This window comes from Onychomys torridus, chromosome 22, assembly GCF_903995425.1.
Source record: "Onychomys torridus chromosome 22, mOncTor1.1, whole genome shotgun sequence".
NCBI classification, from domain to species: domain Eukaryota; kingdom Metazoa; phylum Chordata; class Mammalia; order Rodentia; family Cricetidae; genus Onychomys; species Onychomys torridus.
The window spans coordinates 18,913,040-18,940,808 of NC_050464.1; the positions used below are offsets into that span (position 1 = coordinate 18,913,040).

The window sequence follows — 27,769 nt, forward strand, 5'->3', positions numbered from 1 at the left end:
GAGTGAGATCCAGGACAGCCAGGGCTACACAGAGAAACTCTGTCTTAGAAACAAAGAAACAAACAAAAAACTCTGTGCATGTGTGTGTGCGCGCGTGTGCATGTGTGTGTGTGCGCGCGCGTGTGCGTGTGTGTGTGTGTGTGTGTGTGTGTGTGTGTGTGTTTGCGCGTGCGTGCGCGCTCGTGTGTGCATGTGTTCACTGAGTGAGTTTTCTCTCCAGTCTCCATTTTGGTTTTGTTTTTCCCATGAGGCAGGGTCATCCTGTGCACTTGAGACTAGCCTCCGACTCATGATCCTTCTGCCGCGGCCTCCTGAATGCTGGGATAACAGGCGTGTGCCACTTCACCTGGCGTGTCTGTCAATTAAAAAACAATTTATTTGTGTCTAATTGGGTGGCGGGTGGGGGGGCATGTGTGTGGATGTCAGAAAACAACTTAATGGGCACCAGTTCCTTTCACTGTGTGTGTCCTGGGGATCGAACTCAGGTCGTCAGGCTTTGCGGCAAGCACCTTTCCTCACTGAGCCATCTTGCTGGCCCATATGTCAGCTTTTTGAGACTGCCCCAGGGATGGAGCATAAGTTTCCCCAACTCCTGGTTCCATAGAAAAGCCCTTAACGAAGGTCAAGGACAGGAGCACACTGATGGGAAGCATCCATAGAAAGACGCAGGCGTTTGTCCATCAGCCCCTACCAGAGACACAGGGCCTGTCTTGTTCCTGGTCGCCTGCTGGAATACAGAGCTGGTTTTGTCACCTCCTTCCCAAGAGATGACGGCTTCTGTGTGGCCCTTCCTTCCCCCATGCTGGCAGCAGCCCCTAGTCTTGACACCCCCATTTGCCTCTGTTTTGGGCATTCAGCCGAGTCCTGCAGTTACTGTCTCACTAGGGAAATGAGGGTGTATTTATATCTGCATGAGATGGTAGTCCGGGCCTACACATCTGGTTCCCATGGCGATGCATCTCATGCCAGAAAACAAAAAAACAGCCTGTTAAGGCATCATGAGGTGGGGGCTGGGAGATGGCTCGTTTGGTAAAGTGCCTGCTGCGAAAGGGACTGTATCCAGATCCCTAGCTATAAGACAGGCATGGTCACACACGTCTTTAACCCCTGCACCGGCTGTACAAAGCCCTGCAGACCCCCAGAGCTCCCTGGCCAGACGGTCTATCTAGTTAGCGCCACCAGATTCAATGAGAGACCCTGCACCTTTTCCACACAACGCTAGGGAGGCAGAGGCAGGTAGATCTCTGTGAGTTCAAGGCCAGCCTAGCCGGGCGGTGGTGGCGCACGCCTTTAATCCCAGCACTCGGGAGGCAGAGGCAGGCGGATCTCTGTGAGTTCGAGGCCAGCCTGGTCTACAAAGCGAGTTTCAGAAAAGGCACAAAGCTACACAGAGAAACCCTGTCTTGAAAAACCAAAAAATAAAAATAAAAAATAAATAAATAAATAAAAAGGCCAGCCTAGTCTACATAGAAAGTTCCAGGTGAGGCAGGGCTACATAGTGTTGACTCAGAAGAACCAAAACAACTAATAAGAGCCCACCATAGCAAAAAGAAAGTGGAGAGTGGTAGAGAACATCCCCCTGATGGAGCTCAGTGGGTAAGAGTACTTTCATCACAAACTGTAGGACCTGAGTTCAAATCCCCAGCACCTGTGTAAAGCTGGGCATGGCCACATGTGCCTGTAACCCTAGTGTTGGAGGGATGGGGCAGAGCCACATGGATCCCTGGAACTTGCTGGATGCCAGTCTAGCTTCAGGTTCGGTGAGAAACCCTTCTCAAGGGAATAAGGCAGAGTGACAGCAGGATACCCAATGTCCTCTTCTGGCATCTGGGCATATGTATACACACATACGTGTACACACACACACACACACACACACACACACACACACACACACACACCGTCCAACCTTGGTCTCCTACACTCACATACATAAACTATGTACAAACTCAAACGATTTTTTTTTTTTCATTGAAAATAAGGCATCATGGGAGCTGTGTTCACCAAGGGCCTAGGTGCCGGTCCCAGCATTGCTGTCTTACCTCAGTGCCCTTACAGATCCTGTCAGCTGTCAGCAAGCCCCATTTGTAAGTGGCAGTATGAGGTCGTGCCCTGTCCCTGGCCTGTGCTTCTTTGGCATGTGTATGGGTGAACGTGTGTCCCCAAAGGGAGCCCCTGACTCCTGCAGTGAGAACCAGGGGGAACGTCTACATCAGTGGGCAGCCCAGGAAATGCATGATAGGACCTCAGCTCTCAACTTTGAGGAGGAGAGTGGAGTGAACAAACAGGGAAGCCCCCTGACCTCCCTCATCCTCTTTGCTGAGATAGGGCCCATGGCACAGTATGCCCGCTGACGAAGAGCTACCGTCCTGATTTGGTGTTTTTTGATTTTTGGTTTTTTTAAAGATTTATTTATTATATATGCAGAAGAGGGCATCAGATCTCATTACAGGTAGTTGTAAGCCACCATGTGGGCGCTGGGAATTGAACTCAGGACCTCTGGAAGAGCAGCCAGTGCTCTTTAATCTCTGAGCCATCTCTCCAGCTCCATGATTTGGTGTTTTGAAGCAAGGTCTCACTATGTAGCTCAGGCTGGCCTCCACCTCCCAGCCCTCCTGCCTTGACCTCCCAGGGCTGTGCACACCACACCTGGCTCAGACTATTGTCCTCTCTGGCCATCCTGAGAGGAAGAAGGCTTCTACTCAGTGCAGTAGGCTTCCAGAAGGTTCTGCCCCTCCTCAACTGCAGGATTCCAGGTAGTTCCTGGTTATGTGGGGACAGACCTTTTGAAGTTTAAGCTTGGTCCCTGAGATCTTCTGATGCTGCCATCCTCATAGCTGGCCCTGGTGCACATATGTTTGCCTTTGTGTACGCACGTGCGCGCGCGCGTGTGTGTGTGTGTGTGTGTGTGTGTGTGTGTGTGTGTGTGTGTGAGAGAGAGAGAGAGAGAGAGAGAGAGGAATGGGGTTGTGGATGGAACCAGGATCTCCCATGTGTTAGGCAGGTGTTCTACCACTGAGCCATACCTCAGCCCCTCACTGGGGGATTCTAGGCAGGGGCTCTACCACTGAGCCATACCCCACCCCCTCACTGGGGGATTCTAGGCAGGTGCTCTACCACTGAGCCACACCCCAGCCCCTCACTGGGGGATTCTAGGCAGGGGCTCTACCACTGAGCCATACCCCACCCCCTCACTGGGGGATTCTAGGCAGGTGCTCTACCAGTGAGCCACATCCTTGGCCACCAAAGCCCACCTCTGCCTCTTTTCCTGCCCACAGGAAGGTGGAAGACCTGCAGTTCCGGGTGGAAGAAGAAACCATCACCAAAGGAGACCTGGAGGTAACGGGGGCAGTCCTCGCCTGCTCACTTAGCCCTGTGGGCCCAGTCCTTGCCATGGGAAATGGCCTTGGCATTCAGGCAGCAATCTCCTCCGTGGGGAGGCCGGGGTGACTAAATGGAAAAATGGGGAAAAGTCAAAGGCCCCCTTCGTGGAGGAGGAGCAGGCCTTAGGACATCTGGTGTTAGAAATGGTTATGAGTATGTTCTCGGTTGAACATGTTGAAGGTAGAGTCAGGACAGACTGAGGTCCCTGACATTTTAGGTCTTTACCTAACAACATAGGAGCCAGACTCCTGGGATCATGGACACGAGCCTGCCTAGAAGGAGCTGTTGGGATCACAGAATTTACAGCTGGCAAAGCGAGGGCTCACTGGCTGGGGCTGTATCTCAGTTGGCAGAGTGCTTGCCTGGCACTCATGGGTTCTGGCTTCCATCTCCAGTACCACATAAACCGGGCGTAGTGGCACAAGCCTGTTACCACAGCACTGGGGAGGCAGATGGAGCAGAATCAAGTTCAAGGTCATCCTCAGCTATCTAGTGAGTTTAAGGCTAGCCTGGGCTATATGAAGGCAGGGGGCGGGGAGGGGGGTGGAGAACCAGAGTTCAGGAAGGTAGAGAGTATCTCAATGCTATAACCAGCTAGCAAGTGTGGGTACCAGAGACAGCGATTGTTGGGTCCTGGTCCAGCCTGTACCCTCTCCGTATCGCCACCTGTATGCATGGTGTGGACACAGCCGGATTGTCCCTAGTGTGACCTCGTAAACACACTGTGCTGAGTTAGGGACTAGGGGATCTTGGGTCCATTCAGGAGGCATCTAGCCCTGCCTCTAAGGCCTGTAGAGACCTCTGAGATCAGGAGACCACCCTCGGTCACATTTCCTGTTCTGTCTCTTGATGTTCCTTAGAAAGGAGAGCGGTAGAGCTCCTGGAGCGGCCGAGTTGGTCAGCGAGCCAAGCTCTTCCTGTCCTGTCTCTGGCCTGTCCGGCCTCTGGAAGTCACTTCCCTTTTGCAGCCCTCCGCTTCCTCCCTGTAAAATAAAACAGTCGAAGCCCATTATAGGTAGTCAGGTTCCTGTGGGGCTTGGTTTTGGGGGGTGGGTTTTTTGGTTTTTTTTTTGTTTGTTTTTCAAGACAGGGTTTCTCTGTGTAGCCATGGCTGCCCTGGATCTTGCTCTGTAGACCAGGCTGGCCTGGAACTCACTGAGATCTGCCTGCCTCTGCATCCCAAGTGCTGGGATTAAAGGCGTGCGCCACCACCACCTGGCTTGTGTGGGACTTGTTTAAACGCAGCTGAGACCCAGTGGTCTGCATGTGTGACTAATTCCCAAGTTCCTGAGGGACCTTGGAAGTCACAGCCATAGGTCCTTTCTGGGCTCAACTCAGATTGGTCTGGGCTTGGTGGCACCCTAGCTTTCTAGAGTGGCTGAAGCAGGACGATTGGAAGTTTGGGGCTAGCCTGGGCTATAGACCAAGTCCAAATCAGCTTGTACTTCTTAGCAGGATCTTGTCAAGAAAAAGTAAAAAAGGGATCTGGAGATGTAGCTCAGGTGGTAGAGTGCATGCTTAGCATGTGTGAAGCCTGGGGTTCAAATCTCAGCATGGTAGGGCACCTAGTATAGAGAGGTAGAGGCAGGAGGATAGACATTAAAGTCACTTTGGCTACACAGCAAATTCAAGGCTAGTATGGTCTATGTATGGAGTTCTAAGCCAGGCAGGACTGCATAGTAAGACTCTGTCTTTAAAACAAAACAAAACAATGGCTGGGCGGTGGTGGCACACACCTTTAATCCCAGCCCTCGGGAGGCAGAGGCAGGTGGATCTCTGTGAGTTCAAGGCCAGCCTGGGCTACCAAGTGAGTTCCAGGAAAGGCGCAAAGCTACACAGAGTAACCCTGTCTCGAAAAACAAAAACAAAACAAAAAGCTGGACATGTTGGCACACACCTGTAATCCCAGACCTCGGGAAGTATAAGCAGGAAGGAGGATCAGGAGTTCAGGGCCAGCCTCAGCTACGCTGTGAGTTTGAGGGCAACCTGGGATAAATGGATAAATGAGACCCTGAAAAGAAGGAAGGGAGAGAGGGAAGGAGGGAGGGAGGGAGGGAGGGAACAGACAAGCCCAGCATCCTTACCCAGCCTGAAGCTGTTATGATTTGTGGTTTTGTTACAGCCAAAGGGACAGGACAGGTGGTTGTAGCTGGCTTATCTGATGGGCAGCAGCCCCCAATGCAGAGGACAGATGGGTGGGCTTGTGGGGAGAGGGGGGCTGCCAGAGCTGAGCCCCCTCCACCTGCTCCCATCAACAGAGGCTTAGGCAATGATGGATTACCGGGAAATGCACACGTGCTCACCGCCCAGGGCGGGCAGTTCAAGGAACTGGAGCCAGGGTGGTACCAGATGCTCACAGACCCTTGGTGACTCCGGGTCAGCCTGTCTGTCTGCCTCCGGTCTGTCTGTGTCTCTTACTACACCTGCTCCCTGTTCCAGACTGCCAGACGTTACCACCCAGTTATCCCCTGGAGAGAATCTGGTTGGTCCCAGGCCTGCCAATAGGCTGGCGCGGGCATTGAGGCAGGGGGACAGGGCGGATAGTGACCCAGCCAATATAGCCAGAAGGTCTGTCACATCCAGTTTCCGTTGTTTTATTCTAAAGACTAAATTGTGACCATGTTTGGAGTAGCCAGAATGTGAACCCTGCTAAAGTCCAATTTATCCACATACACACTTGGTTTGGTTTTTTTTTCCGAGACTGCCCAGGCTGGCCTGGAACTTAGAATTCTCCTGCCTCATCCTGCAAGTACCAGGATTGCAGGCTGGTAGCCATGCTGTTTCCCCACTCATCCTAAAAGACAAACCAAGAGACTACAGAGATGGCTCAGTGGTTAAGAGTACTTGCTACACTTCCAGAGATGCTGGGGTTCAGTTCTCAGATGGCTCACAGCCTCCTGGATCTCCAACCCCAAGGGTTCTAAGCACCCTCTTCTAACCTCCAGTCCATGGGGACCTGAACATATACCCATGGACGGACGGACACACGGGCGGGGACACACACACACACACACACACACACACACACACACACTCTTTTTTTTAACATTAAAAAAAAAAAAAACTAGCTGAGTGTACACGCCTTTAATCTCAGCATTTAGGAGGCTGTGAGTTCAAAGCCAGTCTGGTCTACAAAGTGAGTTCCAGGCAGCTAGGACTATTACCCAGAGAAATCCTGTCTTGAAAACCCAAAAGCAAACAAAAAAACCTGGCACTGCAGAGATGGCTCAGTGGTTAAGAGTACCTGGGTTGGGGATTTAGCTCAGTGGTAGAGCGCTCGCCTAGCAAGCGCAAGGCCCAGGGTTCGATTCTCAGATCCAAAAAAAAAAAAAAAGTACCTGCTGTTACTGCAGAGGACCTGAGTTCTGCTCCCAACACCCACATGATGGTTCACAACCATCTGTAACTCCAGTTCCAGGGGATCTGATGCCTTCTAGCCTCCAAAGGCACTACACATGCATGCTGTTATTATACGTACACACAGGCAACCCATTTACACACATAAAATAAATACATAAATCGAAAAAAGATTTTTATGTCAAAACCAAGGGCTTGGGGTGAGGCTCAGCAGTAGATAGCTTACCTAGAAACCCACATTGGGGACACTGGGGACATGACTCAGCAAAAGAACACCTGCCCAGGACCCCCTCCCTAGTTGAGGGCCCACGGTGAGGATAATCAGTAGAGAGCCTGAGCTTGAATCCCTAGCACTCTGATTAGAAACGGACATGGCGCATGTCTAACCCCATTGCTGAGGAGGCAGAGACAGGCTCCTTGGAGACTGCTGGTTGGCTTAGCCAAAGAGCTCCAGTTTCAGTGAGACCCTGTCTCCGAAAACAGGGTGGAGATGGGTTAAGACCTGGTATCCACCTCTGATCTCCACATGCATCTGAACACACACACACACACACATACACACACACACACAGTCAAAATTGAAAAATTGAAAGCCCGAACCCTGTCCTAAACAGAACACGTGGTCCTCTCGGACTGGGTCACCCCATCCATCCTCTACTGTTTCCATGACTAAACTCATCATTGCTCCTTAGGCCTCCCTCCTCTTCCTTTGCTGAGGGGCTGCTATTAGGTTCCAATCTTTCGGTCTCCGTGGCTGGCCACTTCTTCTGGGCCTTTGAATATTATCCCCCATTGTCTAAGCCCCGTCCACCCCTTCAGACTTGCTGCAGGCTTGTGGGGTGGAGGGGGAGGCTGTTGCTTTAACCTGTGTTTGCCTAAGGGTGAGCCGCACCCTCCCCACTCTTCCTGAGACAAACCTGGTTTCCAGGCTAGTCTCCTAGGAGTACCCCAGGGTGCGGGGTGCGGGTCCTCCCTGCCTCCCTGCTTCCTTGCAGAGATCCATCACGGGCCATCCAAATGCCAACCCTGTGCCACCCAGAGAATGTCCTGCTTTGTTCTCGAATGAAACGGGCGCTGTAAAGAGGGGACAAAAGTGCCCTTGTACTTAACAGAGACCAGGCGTCCTCTGTCCTCTGCAGAGCCTGGGGAATGGGGAGGCGGGGGAGGGATGTCGACCAAGCCAGGCTCCAGGAAGGGCCGTGGGTGTCAGCCCAGGCCCCACCTAGGAGGTCTGCTGAGGAGAATCAAGATGGCGTGAGTTGCGTCAGGCAGGGATGGTGGCATGTACATGTCATCCCAGTGCTAGGGAGGCTGAGGCAGAAGGATTGCAGGTTCAAGGGGTATCCTCGATTACATACTGAGTTCCAGACCAAGCTGGGCACATGGTACTGTCTTCATACTTGGAAAGTGGGGGGTCAGCCTTGGCTACATAGTGAGCCCCTGTCTCAACAACAACAAAACTAAACAAAACAAAGTCAAGATGATTGGGAAACAATTTTTCCCCCTTGAATGTAGGCCTGGGTGTCCTGAAGCCAGGGGCCATTCATTCATTCATCCTGTGTGCAGGATCCTCTAACTAAGACTTCAGGCTGGACGTGAAGTCACATGCCTGCATGTAAACCCAGCACTTGGTACGCCCTGTAGCAAAACCCTGTTTCAAAAGACTGAAAGGAAAACAGGGGTGGTGGTGCACACCTTTGGTCCCAGCACTCAGGAGGCAGAGGCATGCGATTAATTTGTGAGCTCCAGGCCTAGAGGGGCATCCAAGGCCAGCCAGAGCTGTGTAGTGACAAAAAACAAGCGGGGTTGACAAGATGGCCCAGCAGGTGAAGGGACTTGCTGCCAAGGCTGACAACCTGAGTCTGATCCTCGGACCCACATGGTGGAGGGAGAGAACCAACTCCTGCACTCTGACTGTCCTCATGTGCACTGTGGCATGTGTGCCCGTGTGCGCACGCGCGCACACACACACACACAATGAATTAATAAAATTAGCAAAAAAGAGAAAGGGGCTGGAGAGATGGCTCAGAGGTTAAGAGCACTGGCTGCTCTTCCAGAGGTCCTGAGTTCAATTCCCAGCAACCACATGGTGGCTCACAACCATCTATCTGATGCCCTCTTCTGGCATAAAGTTGTACATGCAGACAGAACACTCGTTCTTAAAATAAATACATTTTAAAAAAAGAGAGAGAGGGAGAGAGTAAAAAGCTGGGCAGTGGTGGCATACTCCTTTGATCCCAGCACTCAGGAGTCAGAGGCAGACGGAGCTCTGTGAGTTTGGAGAAACTATCTCTCTCTCTTTTTTAAACTTGCTTATTTTAATATGCACTGGTGTTTTGCCATGGTTCATTGCATCCCCCGAATCTAGCATTACAGACAGTTGTGAGCTGCCATGTGGGAGCTGGGAATTGAACCCGGGTCCTCTGGAAAAGTAGTTGGTGCTGAGCCTTCTCTCCAGCCTGAGAAAGCCTGTCTCAAAAAAAAAAAAAAAAAAAAAAAAAAAAAAAGACCCTTAAAGGTGCCCACAGGCTCCCAGAGCCAAAGAAAAAAGCTGGGCCTAAAAGTAATTGGAAGAGCAGGGCAGTGGCGGTGCACGCCTTTAACCCCAGCACTCAGGAGGCAGGGGCAGGTGGATCTCTGAGTTCAAGGCCAGCCTGGTCTACAGAGCAAGTTTCAGGACAGCCAGGGCTACACAGAGAAACCCTGTCTCGAAAAAAAACAAAATAAAAAAAGTGTTGGAAGAAACTGGGGTAGCCATTGCCACCACATTACCAGAGGCTGGCAAGGGATGGTTCCCACAGCCTCCTCTGCCTTCAGTATACTCACAGCTAGATCCCAATGAGGGGAGAGCACCCAGCCCCCCCACACCCCACTTCTGAGATCCTCTCTCTCTTCCCCAAGCGATTCCGGCTCATTGATCTGTTTTCACGGTCTTGTTCACTGAAGATGACGCCTCCTCTCTTTCTCTCTCTCTCTCTTCTTTCTCACTCCCTTTCTCTCTTTCTCCGGCTTCCTGTTCCCCGTGCCCTCTTCCCCACACCCCTGCCTTCCTTGTCCGCCCCCGCCATCCCCTCTCCCCCTCCCTGGGTGGAGCAGACCCAGACCCAGCTGGAGCACGCGCGCATTGGGGAGTTGGAGCAGAGTCTGCTTTTGGAGAAGGCGCAGGCCGAGCGGCTGCTCAGAGAATTAGCGGATAACAGGGTAAACCGCGCCGGCTGCTGCCACCCCACCTGGCTGGCCCCTTGGCCCCTCGATACGCCCCGCCCCCTTGCTTTTTTATCATTTCCTCAGCCATCGGAATGGCTGCTCTTACTTTTTAGAATTTCCTTCCGTGCTCCCCTCCGGGAGGGAAATGGAGATTTCCCCGTCAGGCTCACTGTGGCCAAATGGTGCTCTTAGGGAAAGGGGTGTTGATCCTCTGGGATTGCTGCCAAGTTCGTGGCTCCTTGAGCTGAGGCATCTCTTTGAGACCTTCCCCTGGGCTCCCTTCCTGTGCATTGCCACAAAGAAGCCTCCTGGGACTTTTGTTGGTGGTCTCGGGTGGACACCGGCTTCCTTTGTCCATGCTGCTGAGGAGGTCAGAGAATGGGAATGCACATCCAGGGGGCTTCTAGCCTAGAGAGTCTTAAGGTGGCAGTAGAGGGCCAACCTGGAGGGCCTAGGGCTCAGGAAGTGGGCCTTTTCATACGTTGGGGTATCCCCCAAAAGGATGAGTCTAGGTCAGTCTCCAAGTCTGAACATAGCCATACAGTGTGTCAGGGAGGCCCTGAGAGGCTGGCTGCCTTTGGGAGAATGGTCCGGTCAATCCTAGGGTGTGGTTCTGTGTTCCACACTCCAGGCCCAGCTGGCCCCTCCACACCTGTTGTGCATGTACCGGACATATGTCCAGATAGCTGGCCAGTCCAGCTGTGGCTCTGCTGGGAGGAGTTTGGACCAAGCAGCATTGTTCAGGAGAACCACCTGCAGACAGGTGCTTGAGGCAAGGGCCCGGTTTCTGCACAGAGGCCACAGCACTGCAGGGCGTGTGGGTGTCTGGAGACACATGGGTTCACGTGCACACTGGCCATTGCCTGGTGATCGTATTGCACTGTGTGTGCCAGAACGCGATGCGCGGGAAACTCGCTAGCTGGGTTCGCGCCCTCCAGACGAGCTCAGCCAGACTGCAAGTCAGAACAAGTTTACCCAGCTGGGCATGGTGGCGCATGCCTGTAACCCCAGCCCTTGGGAAGCTGAGGCAGGAGGATTGCCGAGATAGGCATGCACCTATAAGCGATAGCATCTAGAAAGTCCTGAATTCAAACTTCTCTCATGCACCGATGGGTTCTGAGTCCACCTGAGCCACAAGGACATGTTTACCCCATCAATTGGGGTACACTAGGATCCCCGAGAAAAGCCAAGGACCTAGCTATAGAGATAAGCATCATCTGACTGCCCCCCCCCATCAGGTGTGTCCCCCTGCCTTCAGCCTTGGCCTCTGACTCAATCTCCCTTTCTCTGACACTAGCTAACCACGGTGGCCGAGAAGTCTCGGGTTCTGCAGCTAGAAGAAGAGCTGAGCCTGCGGCGCGGAGAGATTGAAGAGCTACAACACTGTCTCCTCCAGTCGGGCCCGCCACCCCAGGACCACCCGGAGGCTGCTGAGACCCTGCGGCTGCGGGAGCGGCTGCTGTCGGCCAGCAAGGAACACCAGCGAGACAGCACCCTGCTGCAGGACAGGTATGAGAAGATGCTAAAGACCTACCAGGCCGAGGTGGACAAGCTCCGGGCGGCCAATGAGAAGTACGCGCAGGAGGTGGCGGACCTCAAGGCCAAGGTCCAGCAGGCCACCAGCGAGAACATGGGACTCATGGACAACTGGAAATCCAAGCTGGACTCGCTGGCCTCTGACCACCAGAAGTCTCTGGAGGACCTGAAAGCCACGCTCAACTCCGGCCCAGGCGCTCAGCAGAAGGAGATCGGAGAGCTAAAGGCCCTGGTGGAGGGCATCAAGATGGAGCACCAGCTGGAGTTGGGCAACCTGCAGGCCAAGCATGACTTGGAGACAGCCATGCACGGGAAGGAGAAGGAGGGCCTGAGGCAGAGGCTGCAGGAGGCCCAGGAGGAGCTGGCGGGGCTGCAGCAACATTGGAGAGCGCAGCTGGAGGAGCAGGCCAGCCAGCACCGGCTGGAGCTACAGGAAGCACAGGACCAATGTCGCGATGCCCAGCTGCGCGTGCAGGATCTGGAGGGACTGGATGTCGAGTACCGTGGCCAGGCGCAGGCCATAGAGTTCCTCAAAGAGCAGATCTCACTGGCTGAGAAGAAGATGTTGGATTATGAGATGCTGCAGAGGGCGGAAGCCCAGAGCAGGCAGGAGGCAGAGCTGCTGCGGGAAAAGCTTCTGATTGCAGAGAATAGACTCCAGGCCGCCGAGTCCCTGTGCTCAGCCCAGCACAGCCATGTAGGCTGCACTCTGCTCCTGTGGGGCCCCCGGCTGGGGAGGGAGGTGGGAGGGAGGGGGTGGCCTCAGTGTGCCAGGCGGGGAGCATTTTCCTACCAGTTGCCTGGAGCTAGCCAAAGGGGGCTCCGAGGAGGCCCTTCCATCTCCCTCAGAGCCATGGTGATCATTGGGACCAGTGCGGTCTGAGCTGTCCTTCACAGGCGGGCTTTGAGAGCCCGGGAAGCACCATTTTGCCAGTCCCTGAACCCTGATTGGTTTAGGCTGGAGGGCTGAGAATCGGAGGATTGCAGGTTCAAGGCCAGGCTCAGCAACTTAGTGAGATTCTGTTTCAAAGTTAATTAAAAAAAAAAAAAAATGGGCCAAGGGTGTGGCTCAGTGGCCAAGCACTTGTGTGGCTCAGTGATAGAACACTAGCCTAGCATAAGTCCTGGGTCCCATCCCCAGCATGACAAAGCAAACACGCATGGTCTATTGAGTGGGCTGCCCAGTGTCTCCTGTTGCTCTCCTGGTACGCAGTACTCGGGTGTCACCCCTAAAGTGGGCACACACGTAGAAGGAAGCTCTGCCTCTCCCAGATCCTTGTCTCATCCAGCACCTATCCAGGGACCCAAAGATGTCTCCCTTTCTTCTAGAGAGGCCACAGCCACCAGGATCTATTTCGTTTCATATAAGATGCCCAGCTATCTTATCCTTGCCCCAACTAAGCATGCCCCGTTTGTCCTCAGGGGAGGTCAGGGAGTATGGAGGACCATGTCCCCCTCCAGCAGGCCCAGGAAGGATGCTTTAACTGGCTCTGAGCCTCATACCCGCTGAGCCCCGCCTTGGTCCATTTCAGGATTTATTGTGTTTAATTCTGTGTGGGTATTCACATGTTGAGTACCAATGCCCATGGAGGCCAGAGGCTTCAGATCCCCTGAGCTGGAGTTCAGGTTGCTGTGAGCCCCCTGATTTGGGGCTCAAGTCCTCTGCAAGGACTGTACACACTGTACACACTCTCAACTTCTGAACCATGTCTCCAGCCTCTAATAACTCATTTAAAACTTACAAGGGGCCAGCTAAGGCCTTAACTATTTAATCCAGTCCAGTCTCCATCTGCAGTGCGCTGTTTAGGGAACTAGTTGTCTGTAAGCTTTCTCCCAGGAAGAGACATTTCTCTCTCTCTCTCTCTCTCTGTGTGTGTGTGTGTGTGTGTGTGTGTGTGTGTGTGTGTGTGTGTAGCCAGGGCCTTGCGCTTGCTAGGCAAGTACTCTACCACTGAGCTAAATCCCCAACCAAGAGACATTTCTTATGTGTTTGTTTGTCTGAGATAAGGTCTCAGGCTAGCCTCAAACTCACTCTGTAGCTGAGGATAGCCCTACATTCCTGATCCTCTTGCCTTTACTTCTCAAGTGCTACGATTATAGATTCGAGCCACAATATTCTTCTACCTTGCTGATATGTGTGCGTGGGGTACATGTGGTGGTGGCCAGAGGTCTGCCTTGGGTGCCATCTACTTCGTTTTTTGACACATTTAACTAGCTTGGAGCACCTGAGGTAGGCTAGGCTGGTTGGCTGGCCACCCAGCAATGCCTGGTCTCTGCTTCCCAGGGGTGGGATTAAAGGTGTATGTATGCCACCACACCTAGCTATGCCCAGCTTCCCAGGGACTGGGGTGTGGCTCAGTGGTAGAGCCCCTGCCTAGAATCCCCCAGTGAGGGGCTGGGGTATGGCTCAGTGGTAGAGCCCCTGCCTAGAATCCCCCAGTGAGGGGCTGGGGTGTGGCTCAGTGGTAGAGCCCCTGCCTAGAATCCCCCAGTGAGGGGCTGGGGTGTGGCTCAGTGGTAGAGCCCCTGCCTAGAATCCCCCAGTGAGGGGCTGGGGTGTGGCTCAGTGGTAGAGCCCCTGCCTAGAATCCCCCAGTGAGGGGCTGGGGTGTGGCTCAGTGGTAGAGCACCTGCCTAAAATCCCCCAGTGAGGGGCTGGGGTGTGGCTCAGTGGTAAAGTCCCTGCCTAGAGTCCCCCAGTGAGGAGCTAGAAGCATGGCCTAGAGCATCTGCCTAATATGGAGAAGCCCTAAAGTCCATCCTTCATTCCTTACTCCCCAAAATAGTGTTTCAGGGGCTGCAGGGGAATCCTTTGAGGGAGCTTCTGTAAGCCAACCTGAGCTTCTCTTTAATCAGAAGACTCCAGCTGTGTCTGCGCCCCCTGCTGGTATATTGGGTCCCTGCATCCCCAGGGTGCCTTCTCACAGGTTGAGGTGTAAGGTGGCCTGGGTAGGGTAGCAGGTGTGCCCTCTTACAGGACTGTCCTTTCAGGTGATCGAGCCCAATGACCTTTCTGAGGAGAAGATTCGGATGAAGGAGACTGTGGAGGGTGAGTAGCCTCGGGTAGGAGCCCAGGCTTGGTGGAAAGATAGCTGGGTGCCGCCTTGGAGCAGAGTCAAGAGGTCTGGTCACCAGCTCCTCACTGAGGCACCTGATGCGGACAGCCACCCTTCCGGGGGAAGATGTCACAATCAGGGACACAAGGAACAAGTATCTCATTGTCTCACAGACCACCTTCCCGTGGGCCTGTGAGGCGGCCCTGCAGGTACAGACACTCGACGCCAAGCCTGACGGGTTAAGTTCTATACCCCAGCTGGCACATGCTTGGGGAGAGACTCGGCTTCTGCAGATTGCCCTCTGAAGGACCGCCAGGCGGTGGTGGCGCACGCCTTTAATCCCAGCACTCAGGAGGCAGAGGCAGGTGGATCTCTGTGAGTTCGAGGCCAGCCTGGTCTACAGAGCGAGATCCAGGACAGGCACCAAAACTACACAGAGAAACCCTGTCCCGAAAACAGAAAACAAAAAACTGAAGGACCACCTTCCCTGTGTAGGATATTTATAGTCACGGGAACTAGAGGATGTGTGTTAAAATTGCAAACTGCAGGAGCTTTGGTCTCCACGTGGTGAACAGCTCTTACGCTGGTGATGGTTCGCTCTAGAAAATGGAGTGTGGAATAGATGGAGTTGTAAATGACAAAAGCCTCTCTACCTGCTGCTGGCTCTTGTAACTTGTTTGGTTTTTAATCTTATTTTTAAAAATGAGATATGAACTAGCCAGGGACGGTGGCACTCACTTAAAATCCCAGCACTAGGGAGGCTGAGGCAAGATTGCCATGAGTTCAAGGCTAGCCAGGGCTACATCTGGAGACCCTGTCTCAAAAAATAATTATGTGAGATAGGCATCCCATGAGATCAAGTCTAGCCTCGGCTACCTATCAAGATGGTATTTCAAGAAAAGTAGGTATATGTTGTGGCTGAGGATGTGGCTTCAGTGGGGTGCTTGTCTGGCTTGTGAGAAGCCCTGGTTCTGCCCCCAATAACCACATAAACCTGGACATAGTGTTGCATCTCTGCTCCTATGGAAGTGGAAGCAGGAGGATCAGAAGTTCAAGGTTATCCTCGGCTATGTAATACATTTGCGGTCAGCCTGGGCTATGTGCAAGAGACAGGTGATAAGCTAATTAACTTAATTAGACCCATCCATAGTCTTCGAAGCATATTCCTGGTGGGTTTGGGAAGCAATCCAACACAGGATCTCTTTGATGGTTCTGCGGCCACCATCTTTATTTCATTGTTTCGACTTCTTTTGCTTGGGGAAACCAAGGACATAGAAATTCCCTAAACCACACACTATGGGGTCATCTTCCTCTGTGTGGGCGACTCAGTCGGTGAGAAAAGACCTTTGGCACAGAGGCTGAGTGTGACCCCTTTTTGGATGCCCCCAGGAGGGTCACCCCTTACATTATTGGCCCTGGGGTGCTCATAGGTCCCCTGTCTTCTCTTTCCCTCCTAGGCCTGCAGGACAAACTGAACAAGAGGGACAAAGAGGTGACAGCCTTGACATCCCAGATGGACATGCTCAGGGCCCAAGTAAGTGGTAAGTCTCCCTCCCTAGGGGCAGAGGTTGGGGGTTGGTGGAGGCTGGCTCTGTGGCCCTGCCGGTCCAGCTGGGCTGGTCTACCTGCTTGAGAGCTAGCCTGGGCTCTGCTGAGTGATCAGATGATGTGGACGCTCTGCCTTCTCCCCAGAGCCAACACAGAGGGCCTGGGAGAGGCTGGAGTCTGGAATTGGTGACTGTGGGACTCAGTGGTTCAAAGTGCCCTTGGCATTGCCCTAGGAACACCCCTCCCCACCCCTGAGGGGTCGCCCCCATCCCCCTTTCCTTCCAGTCCCTGTTACATTTCTGTGACCTCAGGGGTCATGAGAAAGGTCAGCGGCCTGTTGACTCTCCCAAAGCCAAAAGTGAAGACTTAGCTTCAGTTTTTTCCTTGCCTGGATAAAAAAACAGCCACGGTGACCTGTCACGCATCCCCACCCCACAGAGCCAGGGATGCTGGCTTGGTAGAGCTGGGCTTGCGCTTCCAGGTCACAGTCCATCATTGAAGGAAGTCAGGGCAGGAGCTTGAAGTTGAAACCACAGGAAGGTTGCTCGCTGGCTTGGTCGATGTCTTGTGTGTTGTTAGCTTTGCGATACAGCCCGGGACCACCTGTCTAGGGAATGGTGCCGCCCACAGTGGGCTGGGTCCGCTTGCATCAATTAACAGTCAGAAAAATACGCGTCCACAGACACCCCCCCCCCACCCCAGAGCAACCTGATAAAGACAGTTACTCGGTTGCAGCTCTCTTCAGTCCACTCTGGGCTGTGTCCAGTTGACAGTACTAACTCAGACACTACCTTTTCCTTTTTCCCTTTTGAGGCATGTTTTGAGCTATGTAGCATTCCCAGCATAGCTGAGGATGACCTTGATCTTCTAACCCTCCCTCCTCCTGCCTCCCAAGTTCTGGGATGACGGGTGTGCCCTTCATGCCTGGTTTAAGTGGTGCTGGAGATGGAGCCCAGGGCGTCGTGCATGCTAGGCCTTGACTCTTGTTGTTGTTGGGGATAGGGTCTCTGTCTTGAAACTCACCATGTCACCACTGTGACTTTGAATTCATAGTAATCCTCCTGCCTCAGCCTCCGTGGTCACACCGCCTGCCTCTTAGGGTGACAATCATCTCCCCACCCTGACTAGACGAGCCTCTCATTGGTGTTTGAGATAGGGGTCTCCCGAAACCCAGTTCCGAATTGTGTTTGAACTCTCTTTGTGGCTTCCCCCAGCCCTGGAGAACAAGTGCAAATCAGGAGAGAAGAAGATGGACTCCGTCCTGAAGGAAAAGAGGCGTCTGGAGGCGGAGCTGGAGGCCGTGTCTCGGAAGACCCATGATGCCTCGGGCCAGCTGGTCCACATTAGCCAGGAGCTGCTACAGAAGGAGCGGTGAGTGGGCTCAGCTCCAGGGAGGCTGCCGAGTCCTTTTCTTTTCTTCCTACCTCCTTTCTTCCTCCTTAATCATTTGTTTGTTTTTATTTTTGTTTTTTAAGACAGGGTTTCTCTGTGTAGCCCTGGCTGTCCTGGAACTCACTCTGTAGCCCAGGCTGGCCTCGAACTCACAAAGATCCACCTGCCTCTGCCTCCCGAGTGCTGGGATCAAAGGCGCGCGCCACCACCGCCTGACGTCTTTTTAATCTTCTTAGATGTGTTTATTTTATGTATATGAGTGTTTTGCCTGCATGTAAATCTGGGTGCCCCATGTGTGCCTGGTGCTCACGGAGGTCAGAAGAGGACATCAGATCCCCGGGAAATTGAGGTACAGAGGGTTGTGAGCTGACACATGGGTGCTGGGAACGGAACTCGGCTCCTCTGCAAGAGCAGTAAGTGCTCTTGACCCCTGAGCCGTCTCTCCAGCCCCTCAGAGTCCCCCAACACAGCTCTCCAAGCAGCGCATATGAGAAAGATGAGTGCCACCCTCACATTGTGGTCTTGTGGATGTCTTGCCACTTGTAAAAGTAATTAAGTTTACTCAGAACTTTTGTGGGTTGTTTTTTGTTTTTTGTTTTTTTTTTTTCCTTTTCTGGAGCTGAGGCTCGAGCCCAGGGCCTTGCACTTGCTAGGCAAGCACTCTACCACTGAGCTAAATCCACAACCCCTCTTTTTTTTTCTTTTTCTTTTCTTTTTTTTAGCTTTGGAAGCTGTCCTGGAACTCACTTTATAGACCAGGCTGGCCTCGAACTCACAGAGATCCACCTGCCTCTGCCTCCCGAGTGCTGGGATTACAGGCGTGCGCCACCACCGCCCAGCTACTTTTTAAGGATTTGCTTATTTATAATTTCAGGTGTGTGTGCCTGACTGTGTACCATGTGTGCACAGGTGCCTGTGGAAGCTGGAAGCGGGGCATGAGATCCCCTGGATCTGGGGTTATGGATGGAACTGAGACTCGAACTCAGGACCTCTGAAAGAGCAGCCAGTGTTCTTAACCACTGAGCCGCTTCTCCAGCCCCAGCTCTTTTCTTCAGATAAGGCCTCTCTGCATACCCTAGCCTCGAACCCCCTAGTCATCCTGCCTCAGCTTCCCCATGTTAGGGTTATGGGATGAGCCATGCCCAGCTCTTCTAACATGAGGAGCAAAATGGTTTTCAGGTCTGTTTTTGTTTTGTTTATGTTTTTTTAAGTTTAAATTGCATTTTATTTATTTATTTGCCTGTGGGAGGTTGTGTGTGCCACAGAATGTGTGTGAAGGCCAGAGGACAAGTCAGTTGTCTCCTTCCACTATAAGGGCCCAGGGGTTGAACTCAGTCCTCAAACTTAGCCACAAGTGCCTTTACCCACTGAGCCAGCTCGCCAGCCCTCTGACTTTGAAATACTCCCTCACTTTATTTCTAAACCCAGACCGATAGCCCAGCACAATGGTGCGCGCCTGTGATCCCAGTATTCGAGGGATTACCGTGGGGCTGAGGGATGTGGCTCCGTGGGTAGAGAGCCTGACTGGCGTGCACAACACCCTGAATTCCACGCCCAGCACCACATACACCAGACATAATGCCTGTGGCTGTAATCATCAGACTTGGGAGGAGAAGGCAGGAGGGTCAGGAATTCAAGGTGCTCCATAAGAGAGCTGGAGGCCAGCCCACGCTACATGAAACCCCGTCTCAAAACAAAATGGACCAGGGAGGTGGCTGCTCTTCCAGATGATCCCTGTTTGATTCCCAGCACCTACATGGTGGCTCACAAACATCTATATCCCTGCAGTTCCAGGGGATCCAACACCATCTTCTGACCCCAGGGAACACCAAGTTCTGTGTACAGGGTCCACAGACATACACAAAGACCAAACACCCTTACCCGTAAAACACAAATAAGTAAATCTTTAAAAAAACAAACAAACGAAAGGACTTAAGTACAGCCAAGTCCTCCTGATCATCCTACATCCAAAGGCTGTTCCTCTTGGGTGTGGCAGACTTCCTTTGAGCGGGTCTCTGGTGCACCATTGCCTTGTGGCTGGCGCCCCCTGGTGGTCATGGGTGGTCACGGGCCTCCAGGCACCTGGCTCCTACTGCATGGTGGGGGTGAGGGGGTGAGGGGGTGAGGTGCAGGGCTGATGCCTCTGGTTCTGTTGACTGTCCGCCCACCCCAGGAGTCTGAATGAGCTGAGGGTGTTGCTGCTGGAAGCCAACCGCCACTCCCCAGGGCCCGAGAGAGACCTGAGCCGTGAGGTGCACAAGGCCGAATGGCGGATAAAGGAACAGAAATTGAAGGACGACATCCGGGGCCTGCGTGAAAAGCTGACGGGGCTGGTACGTGGAGGTCAGGGGTGGGGCTCAGGGTGAGGGGATCCGTGGCAATCCTGCTGCCAGGCCAAGAAGACCAGTGACCTCCCAGGGTCGCAGAGGGGACTGAAAATCCAGGAACTCCAGCATCTCAAGCATGGAACAGTAGGAGGAGCCCTCTTTTTAGACATCATAACCGGGGATGCCCCTACACCGACACTCCCAGCCTGGTCTGACCAGAGCCGAAAGCACAAAAATCAGTCATGTGTGAAGGGTAAAAAAAAAAAATCCATACAGGGAGGTAACCAACCAGAAGCCGGGAGCTGGGCTCCTTGTTCAGCGGTGTGTGGAGCCAGCCTGGACTACATGAGACTCTGTAATAAAGATCTCTTTAGGCATATGGACTCCATCTAGTTACATACCTGGTCCTAAGTATGGTGGTTATTGGGCCCAGCTGCCCTGTTAACATTCTAGTCCTATGTCTGGCCTGGTCAGGTGCTGGCACACACATGCATCCCAGGGTACATGTGGCCTGTGCAGCTCCTGTGCTGGTGGGCTTTCCAGAGCCATGTGGGGTACATACAGGTAGAGGGGAGTTTATATTTGTACCCTGGGGCTCCAGGCTAATCGACCAGCCCTGTGCTGGGAAAAACATAATGAAAAGATGGAAGCCATATGAAGAGCATGGGGCCTGGAGCCACATGAAGAGCATGGGGCCTGGAGCCACAGTGAGGTTTGCATTGATGCTCTGAGCTTGGCAGAAGTCCCAGGGTGGAGAGAGAGAGGAGTGAGCAGGCTAGGCTGGCCAGGTGCATCTTGGGATGCTTCGGTGGGAGGGCTCAGTGGAGTGTGTGGACACTGGCCCTCATAAATCACGATGGGGAGAGAGGAGACACTTCTAAGGGGCTGGGAACACGTGAGGAATGTCCCAGTTTGCAGCCACACAGGCGGGTCACACGCCCACGCCTCCACCCTCCCAGGACAAGGAGAAGTCCCTGTCAGAGCAGAGACGCTACTCCCTCATCGACCCGGCCTCAGCGCCCGAGCTGCTGCGATTGCAGCACCAGTTGGTGAGCACCGAGGATGCCCTGCGGGACGCGCTGGACCAGGCCCAGCAGGTGGAGAGGCTGGTGGAGGCTCTTCGGGGCTGCTCAGACTCCAGGACGCCGGTGAGCTCACAGGGCTGCAGCCTCGGGAACCCCCGTCTGGAGGAGGGAGGGTGGCCGAGTCCAGGAACCCCAGTCCCAAACGGGAGGCAGCTCCATCCTGGGGACCCGAGTCTGAAGGAGGGTGGCCCCATCCTAGGAGCCCCGATCTGAAAAGGAAGCAAGCAGTGTTGTCCTGGGAAACCCCATCCATCTAAAAGGCTTCGGTTCTGAGCCTGGCTGGTCCCACTGGGAACACCGCTCCCCCTTGTGGTTACCTGCGGAACTGCACCCTGGCCGCCTGCTCAGCGGCTCCTCCCCATCCCCATCCCTCACTCCCTCACAGACCATCGGCAACTCCGGTTCTGCCAACGGTATCCACCAGCCAGACAAGGCCCACAAACAGGAGGTAAGCGCGCCAGCAGGCCTCTGAGAAAACCTTCAAAAGTCAATAAGTTTATAAATGAATGCTTTGTGTGTGTGTCCTGTAACAGCGGGGGTTGGGTTGCTTACTTAGGAGGATTCTAGTACTAGTCTATCCCATCCAGGAGTGGTCCTGCTTTCCTTCTTTTGGTTTTTGTTTTTCCTGTGGTTCTGGGAATGGAACCCAGGGCCTTGGCATTGACCATGGCCCCAGCCCCTCACTGGGGGATTCTAGGCAGGTGCTCTTCCACTGAGCCACACCCCAGCCCCTCACTGGGGGATTCTAGGCAGGGGCTCTACCACTGAGCCACACCCCAGCCCCTCACTGGGGGATTCTAGGCAGGGGCTCTACCACTGAGCCACACCCCAGCCCCTCACTGGGGGATTCTAGGCAGGGGCTCTACCACTGAGCCACACCCCAGCCCCTCACTGGGGGATTCTAGGCAGGTGCTCTACCACTGAGCCACACCCTAGCCCTTGGATTTGGGAGACAGAGTGCCCCAGTTCCCCACCTTTCCCCCAGCATCCACCCAGATGATTGCAGCTGGTCTAGGAGCATCTGTGTCCCCAGCTAGCTGTATGACCCAGGCAGGGGAGGCTGGAGTGAAGACAAGCTGAGCTTGCTCCTTGGCCTTCCAGCTGTTCCGCATTTAATGAGGGTCGGGCTTGGGAACGAAGACCTTGAAGGCCATCCATCCCTAGCCAGGTCGCTGTGGGCAGGGCAGCTGGCTGGGTTGGGTTGGCAGAGTAGCCGCCTCCCTGGGAACTGTTGTCTAGACCACGTGAGGGTTTGTTTTTCCTGCAACCTTGTAAGAAACATGGTCATCATAACTTCCAGACGTGGAGACTGAGGTTTGGAGTCGGCTTTTTTGGTTTGCTTGGGTTTTGGTTTTGTTGTTTTGTTTTGTTTTTGTTTTTGTTTTTTTGAGACAGGGTTTCTCTGTGTAAGAGCTCTGACTGTCCTGGATCTCACTCTGTAGCCCAGGCTGGCCTCGAACTCACAGAGATCCGCCTGGCTCTGCCTCCCGAGTGCTGGGATTAAAGGCGTGCGCCACCACTGCCTGGCTTCCTCTTATTTCTTCAGATCCATTTGTCCACAAAGATTCTTGGGTCGCCCTCTAGAATCCAGGCTTTTCCTGCCACAGGACCTTGGCACATGCTGTTCCCTTTACCCAGCATGCTCTCTTCCCTTTGTCCCTCCCTCATTTGCCCATTTGTCCCTTCAAGACTCTTGATGATCAAACCCTTGTTCTCTTTAGGACAAACACTGACCTCCAAGCAACACCGTGGACCGGCCCCATTCACACCAGAGCCCTGCCAGGCTTCCCAGCAGCTCCACCTCAAGGCAGGAGCCAGAACTGTCTCCCTGGAGATGAGACTGTTTGTATTGTCCTCACAGCTGTGGACAATTCCCATCTGAACCCCCTGCCGGACCAGGAGGCTCCCACAGACACGGCCTTCCACCGAGTGCAGTACAGCTGGGCCTGGCCCCGGAGAACCTCTCTTGTCTCAAGGCGCTTCTGGAATTTGCAGAGGCTGAAGCGATCCAGTCGGGCCTCTCTTGGCTATAGCAGGCCGCTCTGAGGCTTGTCTGGGCACCTGGGTACTTGCCTGCCCCCTTTTCCTTTGGTGTCCCCAGGTCCCCTGCAGGCCTCTGGAGGGTGGAGAAGGGCCGGCCCCTGCTTGGACACATTCACACTGAGAAGGGTTTCAGTCTTTAGAAACTAGGGAGGGTATTGTGGACTCCACGTGCGAGCCTCTCGTACACATTGGTACAAGGCCCCGGGGGCCTCTTTAGCCAGGGAAGATTTGGGGGTGACGGGCTCCTTCTTGCTCAACACCAAGCTAGTATGCATACTCACCTCCCACCTGCTGCCCGGAAACCATCGAGCAGACAGCTACAGTATTAGGTGAGCACACAAACCCATCCTTCCTCCTGTCTTTGACCTTGAGCCAGGCCTGGCTTGGGGCTTGGAGCCAAGCAAGAACAGGGGCAAAACTCTTTAAACAAAGCATCCAGATGGTGTTTTGCTGGGGGTGGGAGAGAAGTCGAACTGGTTCCCCTTTATTTCTGGGAACCCCTGCCATGTTACTCCAAAGACCCCAGCAACCCACGGAGGGCCCTGCTCCTAATCTTCCCAGTGGGTGACAGGTATGGTAAGTCATACGGATGGCCCAGAGTTGAATTAGCCCCTCCACTGTCCTTTCTGCTTCCTGTTGGCTTTTGGGTAGTACTCGCCTTTAACCAAACAGCAGCCTAGAGCCCAGAATTGCTGCTTCCGTGGTCTAACTGCAGAGCCAGATATTGCTCCTTTCCAGCACAATCAAGCAGCTCACGGATTAGGGACTAACGGCCAAAGGCTCCCACAGTAGGGACCAGAAGGGGCTGAGCCCCAACCCTGGAGTGGGCTTGCACCTGGTAGGTGTGCGAGAAGCCATTTCCCCACAAGCACTGGCCTTTGAAGGCCCCCTCAGCCTACCTGGTGTGGCCACCCAGCTGTGGCTCAGCCATCCCCTCCCATGAACCCCCCCCCCCCCCAGTGGAATTGTGGAAGTGTGGCGCGTCCATGTTCGGACAATAAAGCTTGTGACTGAGGTACAGGACTCCTGCTGTGGACTGCGTCTGTCTTGGACACCCCAGGGACAGGACTGGGTCCTAACTCTGCTCTCAGCTGCCAGCTAATTTCTACTCAAATGTGAAGGGTCGGTGGAGGTGTGTGTGTGTGGGGGGGGGGTGCTTTAGAGGGGCTGGATTTGAAGGAGGTGGACCATGTCCCTAAGGAATAACACCCAAGTTTGTCCTCTGGCCTCCACATGTCCACACATGTACCTAGTGTGCATGCATGCTCATGTGCACACACTCATACACACAGGCACACGCTCGCACACATACACACAAAAGCTTTTTTTGTTGTTGTTTCTCTATATAACAGCCCTGGCTGTCCTGGAACTCGCTCTGTAGACCAGGCTGGCCTTTAACTCACAGAAATCTGCCTGCCTCTGCCTCCGATTGGTGGGACTAAAGGTGAGTGCCACCACTGCCCAGTAAGCATATTTTTTAAAGTTTGTGGGTGTCATAGGTTTCTATTGCTGTAATAAAACACTATGAGCAACTAATTTCAGCTTACAGTTCCACATCACAGTCTGTCACTGAGAGGTCAGGGCAGGAACTCAAGCAGGGCAGGAACCTGGAGACCGGAACTGGAGCAGAAGCCATAGAGGGGTGCTGCTTCTTGGCTTGCTCCCCTCGGGATTTATTTATTATGTATACAGTGTTCTGTCTGCATGTATCCCTGCAGGTCAGAAGAGGCACCAGATCTCATTACAGATGGTTGTGAGCCACCATGTGGTTGCTAGGAACTGAACTCAGGACCTTTGGAAGAGCAGCCAGTGCTCCTAACCTCTGAGCCATCTCTCCAGCCCCCTCAGCCTGCTTTCTTATACACACAGGATTACCTGCCCAGGAGTGGTACTGTCCCCAGTAAACTAGGTCCCCCCCATGTCATTCATTAAGAAAATGTCCCCCAGACTTACCTACTGGCCAATCTGCTGGGGGCATTTTCTCAGGTGAGGTCCCTGTCCTAGCCATTTTTTATTGCTATGACAATGCACCGTGATCAAGGCAACCTATAGAATAAAGCAGTTAATGAGGCTTACGGTTTCAGAGTGTGCATCTATGTCCATCGTGGTGAGGAGCATTGCAGCAGGCAGGCATGGTACTGGAGCAGTGGCTGAGAGCTCACATCTGAACCACAAGCATGGGCAGAGAGCAGGAGACCTAAATGAGAATAGCATGAGCTTTTGAAACCTCAAAGCCCACCCCCAGGGACACCTCCTCTAACAAGGCCACACCTCATAATCCTTCCCAAACAGTTCCACCAACTGGGGACCAAATATTCAAACATGAGCCTAAGAGGGCCATTTACATTCAGACCACCACATTCCATTCCCTGGACTCCATAGGCTTGTAACCATATTATAATGCAAAGTGCGTTAGTCCAACTTCAGAAGTTCCCTGTAGTTCTTCAGTCTCAACATAGTTCCAAAGGCTCTTCTGAGACTTCAAGGCAACCTCTTAATTGTAACCCCCTGTAAAACCGAATTACATACTTCCCATAAATGGTGGCAGAGAAACTGCCAAATTCTGTGTGTGGAAAAAAAAGATGTATTGGGGATCAAATTTAACAAGGCTACCATTTGTGGGGGAACAGAGAGAAGAGCCAAATGATGGCAAAGCAGGCAGAATTTATATGATAGTCAGCAGGTGGGGATCCGAGCTGAACCAGGCTGTGGGGTTGACTAGGAACTAGGTGCCCTTCCTGAGGTAATTGGACTTTGGGGGGAGGTTATGGGAAGTTTCTGAAGGATTAGGATAGCTCCTGGTAAACAGAACCCCCCACCCCGCCTCTAACTTTGTTTTCCAGATAACAATCCTGATGCATTAGAGTGATCGCTAATAACCACGGACAGAGTCACTATTAGGCCGTCTTGAAATCTCTGACAACAAATTGAACCCAAAACTCTTTAGTTTCGGCTCAGGCAGGGTCTTAGGGGAAGGGCAGAAAGCAGTCACATTCTTTGCTGAACTATCACAAGAATGGTTCTCCAGCTGGGCAGTGGTGGCGCACACCTTCAATCCCAACGCTTGGGAGGCAGAGGCAGGTGGATCTCGGTGAGTTTGAGGCCAGCTCTACACAGTGAGTTTAGCCCTGACAGTCTTGGAACTCACTTTGTAGCCCAGGCTGGCCTGGAACTCACAGAGAGATCCACCTGCCTCTGCCTTCTGAGTGCTAGGATCAAAGGCATGAGCCACCACACCCAGCTTTCTGCTCCCAGGGATAAGTTCCATGCTAGTCTGTGCTGCCTGGGTGGTGCTGGATGGATGATGGTGTCTGCAGATCCATTCAGCAACCATCATCCTCTGCTCCCAAAATGGATCCAAATGATGGTAAAATGGGGTCTCTTGGGGGGGGGGGGTAAAACACAGCCCGAAAGAGCAGTTTTACCCAAGATTGAGTAACTCACAGCAGGGCACAGCCTGTTATCGGCACTAGCTTGCACAGAAAATTTAGAGTCAGCCTGGGTCGTATGAAGGAGGGAGAGGAAGAGGAGATAGGGAAGAAGATGGAGAGAGTGAGGAGAGAGAGAGGGAGGCAGAGTGTGGGGAGGGAGAGGAGGGTAGGGAAGTGAGGAGAGAGGAGATGGGAAGGAGGAGGAGCAGAGAAGGAGAAAGGAGGTGTGTGAAGATCAGGAGAAGGAAACAAAGTTTGCATATACATCTGCAAGATAGTCTTGCCTGTAATGCACAGAACTCACCACAAGATGTCGCCCTCAGCTCTTGCACCTTCCGGTCCAGCCCATTCTCTGAGGAGCACAGAAGGCTTAGGACCTGACTGGCACCGGAAAGGGAGGACATAGGTGTCTCCCTCCTGACCCTAGAGTCCCCTGGTGTCTCCCTCCTGGCCCTAGAGTCCCCTGTCCCCAGGAGCCACCAGGCTTGGTTCAGACCTCTAAGTGGGTATCCATCTGTCCACCCATCAACAGAGGCCAGCTAGAGAGGGGACATGTGTTCCTATCCGGGACCCCTTCAGGTAGGACTTGGTGCTCCTAGGCTGACACCCCCCCCCCACGCCTCGCACCCCAGTTCCTTGTCTAGCAAATCTCCCTGAGGGTGACTCAAAGTGTCTTCATTAGGGTCCTTGCTGAATCAAGACAGCATAGCTCTAGACCTTTTTCTGCAACCCCGGGCAAGGCTTCCCATCCTTTCACGTACCAGCTGTCCCCACGCTGTCCTCAGAGTCACCCTCAGAGCCCCTTCCCTGGCTCAGTGGCCGCCCCTCCCTCTGCCTGGCTGGAAACCACTCTGCCCTGGAATTCCGAGGCTGTTCAGGTACTAGATACATTTTTCCTTGTTCCTCACTCAGTCCACATGCGCCTGCCCCACACTGCACCCACTGCTTTCTGCTCCCCCCCCCCCCCACGGTCAAAGCTCCAGTTTTCAACTTGACACACCTAGAAAGAGGGAGCCTCAGCTGAGGAGTTGCCTCTACAGACGGTCCCGTGATCGTGTCTGGGGGGGGCGTTGGCTTGGTTGCTGGTTGATGTCTGGGGGCTCAGCCCTCTGTGGGTGGTACCACTCCTAGGCAGGTGGGGCTAGCTAGAGAAGAAAGGTAGCTGAGCAAGCCAGTGAGCAGCACTCCTCCATGCCCTCTGCTTCAATTCCTGCCTTCAGCTCCTGCCTCAGGTTCCCCCGACAATGAACTGTACCCTGTAAGCCAGATAAGCTCCCCACCCCCAATTTTATTTTGGTCAAGTGTTTCATTACAGTAACAGAAAGAAAATTAGGTCACCCCCTCCATCCCATTCTAACCTCTTTCCATACCCACTCCGGTCTGGGCCTCAGTTTCTAGCTCAA

At 53.4% G+C, this 27,769-nt stretch overlaps 1 protein-coding gene across 2 annotated transcripts in view; it reads left to right on the forward strand.

The window, feature by feature from the left end:
- The window catches only part of Clip2 (CAP-Gly domain containing linker protein 2), a 61,282-nt gene extending 37,324 nt beyond the window's left edge, over nt 1-23,958 (forward strand). The window contains exons 8-17 of one of the 2 annotated variants that reach the window (XM_036171767.1): nt 3,279-3,339; nt 9,838-9,942; nt 11,246-12,181; nt 14,476-14,533; nt 15,998-16,081; nt 17,303-17,459; nt 19,654-19,813; nt 20,767-20,955; nt 21,278-21,340; nt 22,614-23,958. In XM_036171767.1, coding sequence (XP_036027660.1) covers nt 3,279-3,339; nt 9,838-9,942; nt 11,246-12,181; nt 14,476-14,533; nt 15,998-16,081; nt 17,303-17,459; nt 19,654-19,813; nt 20,767-20,955; nt 21,278-21,340; nt 22,614-22,625 — 1,825 coding nt within the window. In that variant the 3' untranslated portion in view covers nt 22,626-23,958. The remainder of the gene's footprint in view (nt 1-3,278; nt 3,340-9,837; nt 9,943-11,245; nt 12,182-14,475; nt 14,534-15,997; nt 16,082-17,302; nt 17,460-19,653; nt 19,814-20,766; nt 20,956-21,277; nt 21,341-22,613) is intronic. The other variant, XM_036171768.1, reaches the window with a different exon arrangement.
- Nucleotides 23,959-27,769: the final 3,811 nt, after the last annotated feature.